Source organism: Egretta garzetta, unplaced genomic scaffold, assembly GCF_000687185.1.
Source record: "Egretta garzetta isolate BGI_Z169 unplaced genomic scaffold, ASM68718v1 scaffold425, whole genome shotgun sequence".
Lineage (NCBI taxonomy): Eukaryota > Metazoa > Chordata > Aves > Pelecaniformes > Ardeidae > Egretta > Egretta garzetta.
In genome coordinates, this window is record NW_009259796.1 from 869,503 (window position 1) to 884,896 (window position 15,394).

The following is a 15,394-nucleotide window of genomic DNA, read 5'->3' on the forward strand; positions in this document are numbered from 1 at the left end:
AGCCAATGAGAATAAAAGCAATCTTATGAAATGTGTTGCAAAGTAGTATTTTAATATTTAATTGAAAGATGCAACTCCTCTGGCCCTTCGCCTTGCAGTGCAAGCATCAAGCAGGGCTCCTGACCGCCACAAGCCTGGCCCTGCCTCGCTGCTCCTTGGCACCCGTCAGTCATGCCGTACCAAGTCACATGGCCGAAGATGAGGACTCGACTGCAAAACGAGGACACGCTAACAAATCTAAAGAGACAGCAAGAGCGCCTCACAATTGTTCACAAGGCTCATGCTGCAAAGTCTAGGGGCTAAATTACCTAAACTTCTCTTCTCTGGTTTCATAACAGACTTTCAGAGAGTCCTCTAGTGTCACAGTGGAGGACTCCAACTGAAACTCTTTTGTCTGAAATGACAGGAATTTAATTCCCACTGCATAAACTCTTGATGAGAGTATTTCAAATAGCCACGAGATACCAATATCTGATTTCAGGCCTACAGCAACACACAAAAACCCCTGAAAGGGCCAACAAGGGGGATCTACGGAGAGGGATGGCTGCTCTGGCCTTCCCACCACCCACAGACCCCAGAGGGCTCTCTTTTGTTTTCTTTTTTGGGGCTTTTTTTTTTTTTCTTGGGGGGAGGGGGGGGGTCCAGTCCCCTCCCCCAAAGGTTGTTTCTTGTATGTTGATGTACATAAACTACCTCAAGGTTTTCTTAAAGAATAGTGGAAGCAAGCCCACTAGTCCTCCCAGTGCCGGGGCCTGGGGAAACCAGGGTCAGAGCGCAGAGGCCAGCGCGGGTCTTGGAGGCCGATCAACACAGAGCCCCGCCATAGCCCCACCACAGCCCTGAGGCAGACCCAGCAAAGGGTCCGGGGTGCATGGAGGCGACAGGCCATGCTGGACCTGGGGCATCCCCGTCCCTGATGAGTGGTGTGAGCATCCCAGGGATGCACACAGAGACCTCAAGTCTGGGGTCTGTTCGATTACCATTTATTTAAACCCAGGCTCACTCACCTGTGACATTACCACACACAGAACCTGAAAAGTTGACACAGCCACAGCTGTTGAGCAGGACCAGGCCACAGAAATCCCACCGTGTGTTTTTCTTGCCAGCTTTTTAGTGTGTGCATGTGTCTGAAAAAGAGACCACATTTGCACCTTATGTAAATATGCAGGAGAGCATTCAGTTGTGCAACACACTGGTGTCGGACAGCGGCAGTGCGAAGCCGTGCCCAGGGCAGCCAGGGCTTGGCAGGAGATCGTGCAAGCGAGTCCCTTGCAGGCTGTATTCACTCAAGGAAATGGCACTGAGAGGCCGAGCAGCACCACGCACCCAAGTAACGCCAAGCAGCGGCCGGAGCGCATTTCGGGCCCCTCGCCCCCAATGGTGGCGTGGCCAGGAGCCGTGCCCCACATCCCTGCACAGGGGAGCTGCTGTGGGATGGGGCAGCCGGGACCTCAGGGGCAGCCAGCACCCACATCCTGCGGCTTGGAGCCGTCAACAGACACATGCCTCCCGCTCCAGCCAACACTTGCCCACCCACCCTGTGGTAAAACCCCCTTCTGAGCAGAGCTACAGCAATAGCTGTATGCTAGTCCCTTGCTTTGGGACAAGTTTCACCCCAGAGACGCACACTGTCTGCATAAAAACGGTAACGTTTAAACAAAGAACTATATACACAGATAAGGAAAGTCTTGCAGAACGAAAACGTTAGAGCAGATCATCAATAAGTTGCTGGTAATTAAAGTCATTCTGTTTATCCTCAGTATTTCTAAGGAAGTGCTGTAAACTATTCCAAACTTAAATTATATATACAATATATTTATTAGCTGTATATCATATTTCCCACTTGGGAATGCAGAGTCACACAATTTCATTGGCCTTGTATGAAGACCTTCAAATACAACTCAAGACAAAGCTTTATATCGCTATCAAGCTGTTTCATAAAAATCATTTCAAGGATTACTTAATATTTTTAACACTTCAGCCTAATAACAAATGACAAACAGCACTGGTTCACATATGCTGTACCCAATTACTTTGATTTCATTAACAGACTGCTTTCAATCATTAGGAATCCCAAGCCACGTGTTAAACTAAAAGGCCAAATTCTGAGACAATATAACTTAGCATGGCAGTCGAGTCAAAGAAGTATGCCAATTTATACCGTAGCAAAGCCAACCCCAAAACTGCATCCCATTAACAAGGATTCCCACAGGGATTCTGGCCGCTGTGGTTACAAATAGCTGACAAAGCTGAAATGTATTATTCTGCTATTTGTAAGAATGAGTCAGACATATCAGCATAGGGGAATTACTCCCAGCCTATAGATAATTCAGTCAAAAAAGCAGCTTCCATAAAGAACCAGAACCAGTTTGTTTTCTGCCGATCCTGTCCCAGAGGATTCTCAGAATCAACTTCAATGACATTCTCAAAATAATCACGACACACGCATTATCCTATCTTATTTTACCCTTTCTTCTTACCTCTCCCAGTTTAGTACTCAACTATACCGATGTTTATAAAGATCCTTCTCTGATCCTGGAGATATTAATTTAAATCTGTTCTGACTTGAAGCTTGCTTTTTCCCCTCTTGTTTTCTTTCTGCTACTGAAAAATAAATTGGGGGACAGGGGGAAAGCCACAATGCACACCAAAATAAAACAAGTCCCTGAGGGCAAAAAATAAAAATATCCCACCAAACAGCTACTCATTCACAAATCTTTCTCAGCAAACAGTTCAATGAATTTTATAAAGTACAGTTATAAAGACACTTTCCACTTGCTCTTAATCCAAAATTTGCTCATTTAAGTTAAAGTAGTTTCCTTCTATTTCAAATGTTTGTGTATGGGCACCTATTAAATGTAAGGTTATCCATGTCCCAAGTTTGTAATTTATCAAGTGCAGGTCACTGCCATGCCATTTAAATCTTGAGAGCACTTTAATCAGAAGATCATGTCATCATGGCCTTACAGGTGAAAAAAAAAACCTGAAGAGCATAATGAATTAAGACCATTTTCCAGCTGATTAACTCATTATTTTTTTTTCCGCAGCGTGCTATGCTCTAGCAGCCAGAAAGCAACCCTGATATTTAACAGGCAAATGAACATCAGCTCCCAAAAAGGGATAGACCATACTCTCAGTGGGTATATAAGACAGCATTCTGTTCTATCAGAGTTAACAGGACACTACCAATTCAATATTATTTTTTCATTCTGGTAAAACTAAACTTAATTCCCAATTTACATAGCTGTGAAATTCACTATCTTATTTCAGTGACAATATGTATCATTTAATAGGATCTTGCTGTGAAATGATTAAAGGTGAATACCACAGATTCTTGGGTTAGTAGTACAAGGGAAGTTCTTAACCTAGGAGTACTTACTGATTTTCCAAACCAGACTGTAAACTTTTAGAAAGGAGGCAGATCAATTTTAAAGAAGGAAAAAAAAATTTAAAAAAACCCCCCTGTACCTCTGTTGTTGTACCACTTGTTACTCCTATACAACCTAGAATCTCAGAGAAGAAAGCTTACTGAATTACCGCAAGCCTTAAGTCAAATATCCACAATAGATTACAGTAAAGGTAGTTGAGCAGCAATAGATAACATACATCAAGCCTTAAAATTGCCCAGAAGTATTGCCTAAAGATGGCTGTTATGAACATTTAATTAACTATGCAAAAAAAAAGAAAAAAAAATCCTTTAATGAAACAAACAAACAAAAAAATGTTATTAGTCTCAGCCACTGACATCCAACCCCAGGAATGGAAAAATTTCTTTCCTCTTCCAAGCTAATGTATTTATACGTCACACTGCATTGCAGACTGTATTGGAATAGTATGAGGAGGACAGGATTACTCCTGGGACCAACAGAAATGGAGGTGGCACACACAGGACATCTTTTCTCTGACGGCATTTTATTTTGTGATTGCAACATTAATCTACATTCCAGCAGCCTGTGCATCAATGAACGAGGCCAACAGTACCTCATCTACAGAAGAATGGATCTGTAATCCATTTCAGCCTCCTTTTTTGCCAATGTCATTTGCTTCAGTGGGAAGCTTTCAGCACACAGGATCAGCCCCAAAATAAGAACTGATGGGTTTGGGCATAGTACAGCTGTAAGCAGAGATTACAAATTCCTGAGAAGGCTCATGTTGGCTCAAAGGAGCGTGAGCAGTGGGTAGCCAGTGCCAAATGCAAATTTTGCAGTATTCTAATGGAAATCAAAGAAACAATATCCATGGCTGCAAGGGAAGAGCCGCACAGAATACCTTCACAGAATCAGCACGCATGTCTTTGTGGCGAAAAAGCAGGCCTAAAAAGATCTGCCACCACCTCTCCCAGCAAGTTTCATACTGCAGAGTGGGGAGGTGCCCGCTGCAATAACACAAGGGAGCAAGAGCCGCAGAACCAGAAGTTCTCCAATTCTGTTAAAGTATCACTTCACGTGCTGTGAAGGAAGGGTGCCTCCTCCTCCTCAAGCCAGCTCACACCAGGGCCTACACCTATGCCCGAAGGGCCGTGGAGAAGCACCAGCTCCCCTGTGCTCTCCAGCAACACAAATCACAGCTCCATCCTTAGGCTGAAACAGCCGCACTGAGATGGAAATGTTTCTCAAGGACATGCTAGAACAAAACAATCGACAGTGACTGCAGCATCTGCTCGGCGTAACCACTATAATAAATTTCAATCTCATTTTAATTTTTATATGTCAAAAGCTATTAGGTCTTAGGTATTTGAACCTTCATTATTATGGAAGCAATTAGCTCCTATGACCAGAAGGCTTTGCCTGAGCAATCGTGGTGAGCACAATATTTTCTACAGCATAAAAAATAAATATCCTAACACATCTGTAGCTATCTAGGACCTTACAGTTGCCACTGTGCTTCATACTGGTATCTTGGCTTTGTGCCAGATTGCAAAAGACAAAACTTACTGGCATGCACTATATGGCACTATATATTTGTGTAATTGAAGATTATCTCCTAAGGAATTCTGGAAATTTATGATTTCAAACTAAATATTTCCTGCTGTACAGAGATTAAATTGTTTTTTAATATTTAAATATTCTTTGAGAGAAAACTATTTTGGTATGCTATCTCCTACAAAGACAGCCATAATTAGACAACAGCTCCAACTACCCTGAAAAGTGGGATTTCTAGAACTGACAAAAAAAAACACATTTGGCTTTCAAGATACAGAAGTATTCCCTGGAGTTTTATGCATCAAAGTAATTTCATTAATATACATTGCTTTTTAGTACCTTTTTTCAATCCATTACTACTTAATAGAAGCATGCATTTTAATTCTCAGCATCTTCTTTAGTTTTCCCCTAGCATATTTTATCCGCAGTACAGTGTGCCCATACAGCCTTCCCCGGAGCTTTGGTGAGCTGATCTGACCTCTGCAAAATAGGGCTGCTGGCCGAGAATGGCAGCTGAACAGCAGGGGACAACAGAGCTGTTTTAGAAAGCATTTTGGGATCTTTCTGGGCAAGAAATACTACAGAAGTACAAACGATACACAGTAAAAGAGCTACTGAGCATTCACCAGCACACAGTGCCTGGCCTCCCTGGTACCTCACAAGTTTCCCAGTTGCTTTTACAAGCAAGGGTGAAATTCGGGAACGGCCAGTGCTCATTCTCAACCAGGTCACAGGGAACATTTTAAATTCCTATATATTTGGCTTTTTACACAGTGTTCTTTGAACGTCAATCACTATTTCTTCCATAACTACTTGAAATATAAACTGTTCAGTGCCTTGTTTTACATTAAGAGGTTTGATTTAGATTACTGCTGCTGATAAATACCGTTTGCTAACAAATTAAGGGCTGATGACTTTCAATTCAAGCTTTTGTTGAATCAAAAGCAACTAATAACTTCCACACTCCAAAGCCAAAGGAAGTGCTCAATTCCAGCCAAAGGGACTTCTCTTTATGTTAAAAACTCTTTTTTCCCAGGCTCCATATCATGCATCATCACACATTTTCTTCACTGGGACTCACCACATCCACTACAGGGACAGAACTACGGCGATAAGAAGAAATGTAAGGTACGGAATGGTTGTGCAAGCAATACAGTACGTGCACCAAAGGGAGGAGGAGTAAAGCACAAGGTGCATTAGGATGCTCTGAGTTTTTATTTCCTTGCATTTTTCAGGGATTCTTTTGTTATTTAGGGGATATTTTCTGCAGCTTACTGCCAAGGAAAATGGGCTGGAACACACATATATCTCAGCAACTGGCTTACCTGGTGCGACATTACTGCTCCAATTTCTTCATGCAAGAGAAAGCAGTGCTGGGAACAGGTCACTCCACAGACCAAGCCAGGGACCCTGGGCCTCACTCCATGGAGCAGCAGAGGACACACCTCTACTTCCAGGGGACCAGTCTGGGCATCATCTGCACAGTCCATAATAATTGGAAGCCTCCTACCCAGCCTGAGGAGCAGAGGACACAATCCTCTAGTCCTCCTGGGAGCGTGCACACACGCACAACCATTTTCACTCCAAAACTCTCTATGAAACCCGGCTCACTCCCTACTTTTCCTCACAGTATGCCCAGCCTTGAGCTCCTTCCCGCTTGAAGGAAGTCCAAGGGGAAGCACAGGGAAAAGGCCCTGCACCCATGGTAGTTCGAGCCCTGTGCTGGCCACCAACATGCAGAGCATCTCACAGAAATCCTCCTGTCCTCCCAGTCACCAGCGCTCTCCTCCCAAGGCGGTGGTCTAATTCTTTTTATGAACTCTTTAAAATGGTTTGAGACACACATTCTTAATGAAAATCCAAAAGTAAGCAGAAGTGGGCAAAACTGTTTTCCTTTAATTAACATACATATATTCAGAGCAAAGTTACTCCATTGTAAGTAGAAAAAAGCAATATGCTTTATTTTGTAAAGGTGGGTAAAGCAGAAACATGAAGCTGACTGAAATATGTGACCGTTTTTAGATGGGATGGAAGAACTTCCTGAATAAGAAGATGCCCTTTACTTGAACTGTGGCTTGAAAAATGTCACCAGTACAAATGCTAAGAAAAAAAAAAATACCACCAACATATCTGACAGGATAAAACTTCCACCGCTCTCAGAATACATTAGTCTTACAATACCACTTTACCAGTAAGCAAATAAAATTATGCCCAAATACATCCACAACACAGCAAAACTGAACACTGCAGAAAGTCCTATTTAAAGCAGGCTCAGTTTAAGATTAAATTCAATTGCTTTAGCCAATTTATATTCTCTATCTAAGACTCCTGGACTTTAGGAAATGAAGCATTACAACGCTTTAACAACATTCTCCACTTGCATCTACCCTTCATATTTCTATTAGGTCCTCCGCGCTCATTTAAAGCATAAATCCTCACTGACGTAAATGGGCTTTCCATGCATGTAATAAAAAAAGTCATATGCAAGGGAGAGTCTCTGATGCTGAAAGCTGAGAGCAGCCAGTGCCAAACACCATGCAGTGTGTGCTGCCCGAAGGCAGCTGCCGTCCTGCATGGCCACATCCCACCATGCTCACAATGGAGCCCACGGCAAAGCTCTCCTTAATTTCATAGGTACGGGGCAGGACCTTACCATAGGGTCATGACTTGAAAAAGAAACGAGCACATGCAACTCTCCATTTTCAACATGAGAACAAGACTTGGCCAAATTCTCTAAAGCACTCTGGGATACAGTCATGTGCAAGGCTTCTGCAAGCAGTTTACACTTCCATAACTTCAGTATTACTTTTTTTTTTTCATTTCTGTAACACTACATGAAGAAAAAGTAAAAATACTTCATTTTCACATAACATACTTGTTGGGGCATTAGTTTATTTGATGCACTTCACTTTTGGAAAACACATCATTAAAGCCTCTGTATCTCTCACCAACGAGCACTATATCTAAATATACTGAAGCTATTAAGATTTGCCCCATGCAAGAGTTCACATTTGTTTCATTTGATGAGGGGAGAAAGAAGCAGAAAAACAAGCTCTCAATTCACAGTACAAAATATGTAATGCTTAAGGATAACAGCAGAAGACCTTTAATGAAGCAAGAAGCAAATGAGCTCTGCGCTTCACACTCACATTAAACGTGGTGGAAAACAGTAGGCTGGGGAGTAATGGTACAGTTTAGCTTGTCTCACTTGTTTAATTTGTTTCTTTATTAAAGTTAATGGCCATCTTAATATTACAGGCTTACAAAATGGTAATGAAGACCAGGCAGCTAGCTGGACTTGTATTTACAGCTGGATAAATCTGCACTCAAAACATAATTCCTGACCAGGCTGTAGCTGCAAAGAGAACATTTTTATTAAGCTTTATAAGGATAAAGTGAGGTGGTTTTAAGAATATCTGCAGCTTCCAACCAGCTACAGTTTCAGTAGCCAAAATAGCAATAAATGTTCAAGTGGAGTAGGGGTTTTAAACTGTCTATGGAAATGTAAGTAAAACACTAGATTGTTAACCACCCATTTATGTCATCCGGACTTCCCAAGCTCAGAAAGCCTTAGGGCACATTTTCAGCCCTTTTGAGGGTGGTACAAACAGGAAAGAGCATCTTGGTCTCTGCATGTTGAAATGAGAGACAATGTTCTCCTTGCATTAATTTTGACTGATTCAGTATCAAGACACATAAAACTAACTCACGTACAGTAAACAGTGCGGCAGAAGGGAGCCATTCACCCACTCTTCAGCTCGCCAGGGGAAAAATTTGGGGTCTGGGGAGCAATGAAGGGGAAGAGGCATGCGGCTGGGGTTGCCACCACCAAAACCACACTGTGTGGGCTGGACAAAGCTGAGAGAATGGTTCATCATTTTGGGTGTTTTCTGAATGTTGAGGGGCAACCAGGCCCAGGAGATGGGGAGCACGTGGTGTCCTGAAAGCTAAAGCAATAACGTATTTGGCCACTGCCATGGCTGAGCTGGTAAGGATGGGACGCAAGTGGCAATATGTTGCACAGGACAGAAATGCTGGGCAAACAGCTTGGGAAAGTCTGATCTAGAGGGAAAAAAACCCAAAGAATAACAGTCTAAGTTTTAAAAGGACAATGACCAATAAAACCAGCAACACAGCATTAATAAATCTGCTGAAGAGGCATCTAGGGTAGAGAAGAAATGGGGTATTTTGCAAGCATGTGGTAAGAGACAGTCCTGCTGCAAGGCCTTTGCAATCAGAATTAACAAGGCAGAAAACCAAAAATAGGCAGTAATATCTGAGCAGACATTATTCCTAAATGACTCTCTTACACAAGAAATTAGAATCAGGCCTAGCAGGGCAATTTTAAGACAATGTTTTATTTATTTAATAAGTATCCCAGGGAGAACCATTTTATTTCTATGGATCATAATCGGATCACAATCAATATTACTTGCCATTCATCTTATAAACTTACAACGAACTTTTCCCTTGCAGACTAACTTTCAGTCTGTGCTACACTGGTGGAAATCCTGTCACTCAAAGGATGTCGAGACAGTTTCGCATGCAGAGAGATTTATTAGTAGGGCCCACGACTGATGGCATACATTGTCTCTAATGGTGAAAGTTACTTTGAGAAAAGAAAAATGGAAGAAAGACAGAGACACAAAGGGGGCAATGAAAACTCGCGGCAGCAGCCAGCAAGGCCAGGGGAAGAGCAGCAAAAAGGGCAACAGGCTGCCACGGTGGCTTTGCTGAAAGGGCACGGAGCTGCAGCAGGAGGGCAGGCTGCAGGAAGGCAGGCCCTTGGCATCGCACAGGTTAAGGCCCTGCAGACACTGCCCAGCTCTCCCAGAAAACACCTCAAATCCAGCTAACAGATTGACACAAGTGTCCTGGAGTTGCAAGAGCCAAGCGCGGTGCCTAACTGCGGACACTACGCTGTGCCAGGGAAGCCCAACCGTGGCCACAGCCCCTTCCTGCTATACAGGCAGCGAATAAACCCCACCGTAATCACCACCCTGCAGTGAGGTTGGTAGAGGAACTGTTTTCTTTTTGCCTTGTGAGTAATGCAATTAAGCTATTCTGAAAGACCAAGTTCCATTTATTTATGGAAATATTTTTGAAAATATATTATGGAAATATATTTATGAAAAAATAGCTTCTTGGCTATTTTTAAGTCTATATCAATATGTGCAAGACTTGATTTTAGAACACCAGTACCACTCTAATGCCATTTATACAAATTGCTAAACAAGACTTCCATCAATCTTCAATTAAGATACACTATCACTGAAATTTCAACATCATACCTTCCACAAAGCCTAAATAAAGAATCTCACCAACTCAATCCAATAACACAGGCAAGCAACGAGTATTATGCCTGCAAACACTGTATCATTAATACATATATTTTCCCATTTAATAAAAGCATCCTCTTAAGAATGCAGTTATTTGCAGTGTTCATGCTCCTCTCATCTCAGCCTTACAGGCTGCCGAGAAAATCTTGTCCACTGGTGGGAAGTGAAGGACTAAGACTGCCTGACCCAGGTGGATAACAACGAGCTACTGATTATTCATCACTGACTTCACTTTGAAGAGCCGTCCAGTAGAAATTAAAAAAAAAAGTTAAACCTACAATACCACTTCAAAAATTGCAGGCAGCATTTTTAACCTCTGCCCTTTTGCATTACTGCAGCAGTGCCTGGAAAAGCTACAGCAGAAGAGAGTCATTTAGGCAGTTCCCTTCGTGCCACCACCATAGCTCAAAGGGACAGAAATCAAGAAACATTAGAATCAGTGTAAGCCGATTAGGACATTAAGGAAGAATAAAACACACAGAACTTAAACAAAATATGTTAAAAGGCACAGAGAAAGCATGCATTTCTGAGTAAAGAGCAACTTGTTTTCTGGAGATACTCCAGATTTTCAGTTTCCATCTGGAGGCACTTAGTATTGTGATAAGGAAAGAGGAGGTTTCAGCTGAAACACAAGGGTGCACAACATTTGACATGAAAGACCTACAAGCGGGACAGCCACAGTCCAAGCAAAATCCTTAGGATCTGAACAAGGATTTTTATATACACGCATCTAAACCACACTCATGTCTGTATATAGAAATGTGCTCTGTTTAAATAAAAGCAAATTAGGAACCTATGATTGAAAGCGTGTTCCAGCTAGGAAGAACAAAAGATTTGTTCTCAATCTTTTTTGTCCTTCCCCAGCACAGGGTGGTTTGGCTTAAGCTGAGACTTGCCATTTACAGGTATACAATAAGCCACTTGGGTTTTTTCATTCTTTGGAGCAGCAACTGACCTTAAAGCTTGGTGTTCCAGCATTCCCAAACGCCATGTCTGTTGCAAGGAAGAGGTAGGACACCCGTGGGTCCTCAACCGCGGCTGCCAGAGAGATGACAACCCTCTTGGCACTGCATCCCACCGCCCTGCCCCAGCAGTCTCGGCTGGAGGAGGACAAGAAGCTGTGGTCCCTCCAGGGCCAGAGACCTGCCTCTCACCTAACACACACCATGGCTCAAATGAAAGCAAACAAACACAGTACACACACACACAAAAAACCCAGAGTGCAAGTGCTTTATTGTACGCAGAAATCCTGCTCTGTTGTAGGCTGTCTGCTGAGTGGGGCTGCAACAGTCCAACCCCAGGGTGCAGGGCTCTTGCTCCCCATTTGCAAACAGGAGTGGTGAGGAAAAGAGGGAAAAAGGGGCAAGAAGGTGCCTTTTGGGAACTTCGGCTTCCAAGCCAACCCCCACTAAGCAACCAGTACCACAAACTCTGAAATGTGTGCCTAAAGGTCTGTGCTGCAAATCAATGCAACTACTTATCTATTTCTCCTGTTTGGTGAAATCATGCCCACAAGTCTAGAAGGGTGGGAACGGCGAGAGCAGAGCCAGCCCAAGCAGGCAGATGTACATGTGCAGTAACAGGAGGAACGAGTCTTAAGCCTTCTGCTGTAAGCAAACAATATGTTTTGGGAAACACAATGGCAACAAAGTTGCATCAGATCTGGAATTGGGCAGGAAAGAGAAGCTCTCCAAATTTGTTCAATTACTCAGCTTTCCAGATTTTGCAGGGGTTCCCCCTAGATTACTTCAAGCAAGACATTTCTCTGGTATTCTTAAAACCCTCCCATTCAATTACAGAATGAGACTGGATCTCAGCAGAAAAGTTTTGATTCTTCAGGATTCAGCAGCTAACGCCAAATGAAAGAGAAAAGAGAAGCCTATCTTGGGATGAAAGGACAAGGAAAAGAGCAATCCCATAAGAAAACCAATGCCCAGACCTCTGAATAGCAAAGCAATTGCATGTGTCAAGTTCCCATAACAAGATGGTGCCAGCTGAGGCTTATATCAGAACTGTGCAATAAAATTAGATGTCTGGAGCCTCTGTCAGAAGAATGATGCTATCTCATTAATGGGATTACATACAAAAATTGGAGGGATTTCAGTCAGGAGGAATAAAACGATTAAGGATCAAAAGAGTGTGACTCATAAAAGTAAAAACTGGATGCTGTGCTCCTGCTTTAAAAGCCAACGACACAGAACCAGAGAGGCTCAGTGGTACCAGCGACACCACAGCATCTCCCCCCTTACACCTGGAATAGCAGTGATAGATCAGACCCCACAGAGCAAAAACTCGTATTATAAAATAATGGCTTTGTTATGGCAACACTATTATCATATCACTCAGCAAGAAACTAATAATCAGAGGGGAAAGAGGAGAGGAAGGCTAATTACCTATAAACAGCTGGAGGATATGAGCCATGTAAGAGAAGAATACATTTAGACAGAAAAAGGAGAGAGGAAAAAGAAAGAGATTGTGACTAGGTAAAATCAGAGCCTGACAGTTAATGACTGAAGAGAATTTCTTAGCCACAGGAACAACATATATGTGGAATCATCTTCTCAGGGGGGTATGGGAAATCACAACTGCTGAATCATCTGAAGAAGGGCTGGCCACCACCCCGAAACCACCACCATAAGGCTCCAGAACTGGCAGGAAGTGAACTAAGTACCGGGGGAAGGGGAGAAGGAGAGACAGTACAAGCAGGAAAAGGGAAGCCCTGTGGCAGCAGATGTTCCCTAGTCACCGCTACTATGTTATATTGCAGGAAAAATAAATGAATAAATGAAAGATATCTCTAAATATAGAATGAGATTCTCTTCATTGAGAGGTTCAACATCTCTCCGCAATCCATCTTTTCCAGTCAAAGGACTGTAGGTTAAGTGAAAAGGTTCATTTAAATTCTACACACATTCACAGAGATAAACTGATTTCAGAAAGCATTATTATGTCTGAACTCTCCCTCACTAGGGGTGAAAGCCAGATACTTTGTGAACCATTTTTATGATAGCTAGTGTTCTCTAAAAATTCATTAGATGTCAACATGAAGGACAAAACACATCACCGCGGAAGAGCGAATGCTATGAGCTACATACAAACCATATTAGGGTCCCTTGCCCTGCATTCCTCTACGCCAGCCCAGGGCAGCACTGCTTCAACACCCAAAAGCAGTCTTGTTTCTTGGCTGTTGTGACAGGCAAAAAGTCAAACAAAAATGACACTTCCCAAGAAGAAACTTTGCTGAGGAAGTGCCCAAGCAAAGCCCGTCACAGCATGCCGACAGCCCTTGCCATCCACACAGCATGCCAAGAAAAGCAGGGGAACCCACCAGGAAGGAATTTCTTCCAACCCAGTCTCACTCAAATCAGATCCTCCAACAAGGAAGAATGCGTATGTGCACACGCATGTGTGTATAGACACTGGCAGAGGAGGGGGTTAGGACATTTCATTGCACTTTGGACCTTACCCAGTACATGTAGCATCAGGCAACAGCTCCACTAGAGCTGACACTTTACGGAGCAGTGGAGGCTGAAGCCCAGTTCTCTCCATTTTGACCAAGATCCTCGAGGGTGAGTGGATACTCCCTACAACTGACTACCAGGCTGGATGAAGGGGACTTGGCTGCCAAGTCCCGACTGGCACCACAGGCCAAACTGGTACCCAGCTCAGTCTGCGAGGCTGCCCATGGCTCTGCAAGACCAGGCAAGCTCTGCGACCAAGGCAAATGGCTCAAACAGAAGATGCAAACAGTGCAGATTTGTTTGCTATTTTTATATGGTTTCTTACTGCACAAGAACACACTCAAAGCTCTTAAGCCATTAAACTTTAAAGAAGAACAGCTTTTTCAGAAGGTGTGCTTTGATGTAACTGGGCAAATTCATCTTGTTGCTTAACCAAATCAAGATCTAGGTCTCCTCCCTGTCCCTTTTTTCTTTCTTTTTTTTTTTTTTTTTTTTTCTCTCTTTAAAACAAACAAGCCAAAAACCCCCAAGCCAAGCTAACCTCAAGTTTTAAGCTGCAACCCTATTTCAGTAGGTATATACCTCTGTTAGTACAAATTGCTAAATGCAAATACACAGCATTTGGCCCTTCATCTTCCATCTCAGCACTAGCACTTACAGAAACCACGGTGGTGTTTACAATGAGTGGTGTTCACTGCAGGCTGTTAGCAATCCTCCACAATTTGCATTGTGCCACACAACTCAAACCTTTTTTTCCTGAAGCCCAAAATTTCAGGTCAGAAATACCCAATGACTTTCTTCATTTACAAACTTTATAGTAATAGTAGCAATTAATGGGGTTTCCAGAATAACAATGACCATGTTGGTTACTTTGGGCTCTTTAGAGTCCTCAGACATACATTCAACACATTCACAGTGGTCTCACTCCTTGCGATTATACTCCTGAGTACCTTGCATCCAGTGTGAGTCCGGGTCTTCATGAGGGGAGTTGTGGTGCACAGCTCAATGGCTTCTGGTTCATGGAAGATCACTGTCGGGAGAGGCTCCTTCCGAAGAGTTAGGACATTCAACTTAGTCTTTAACATGGTCTGAAAGTGCTAAGCAGAGAAAGAAAAGCAGTTATCTCCAGTTCTAGTGCAGAAAAATGAGAGTTAATAGTTGGACGTGTCTGTACGTTTCACTTGCCATTCAGTGCTTCGGAAATTTCCATGGGGAGAGTTAACAAGTTTTAAGACCGTGAACATCCATTACTGCTATTAGCAATGTGGAAACTGTTTTTAATTAAAAAAGATATACACACACAAAATGAGAGGATTCATTAGAATCCATGTATGTCCCAAAAAGGGTCTAAATTCAACCTCTGATCACTCCCAGGCATATCATAAAACTGTTCATAGACCCAGTTGCTCCACTAATCACCATAGGGAGGGAAGAACAGGGGATCAAAGACCATTCAAAAAACTACAGATTCATCCATTCTTGTTTTCTTTCCTTCATACTTAAATCTCATCCCATTGACCTTTGTAGATGTTACCATTCCCACCAAGCTGAATGCCTCATCAGCTTGCCTAAAAGCAAAGAGTATGTGAATTTTAAATTCTCTTCCTTCGTAGGCAATAGTTCCCCCTAGTCTCCAATGCAAATGCTACTACTGGTACTAACCAATAGATGT

At 42.8% G+C, this 15,394-nt stretch overlaps 1 protein-coding gene across 1 annotated transcript in view; it reads right to left on the bottom strand.

Annotated features, from left to right (window-relative positions):
* PID1 (phosphotyrosine interaction domain containing 1) overlaps positions 1 to 14,815 on the bottom strand; it is a 52,749-nt gene extending 37,934 nt beyond the window's left edge. The window contains exon 1 of the mRNA XM_009639699.1: positions 14,673 to 14,815. Coding sequence (XP_009637994.1) covers positions 14,673 to 14,807 — 135 coding nt within the window. The 5' untranslated portion in view covers positions 14,808 to 14,815. The remainder of the gene's footprint in view (positions 1 to 14,672) is intronic.
* Positions 14,816 to 15,394: the final 579 nt, after the last annotated feature.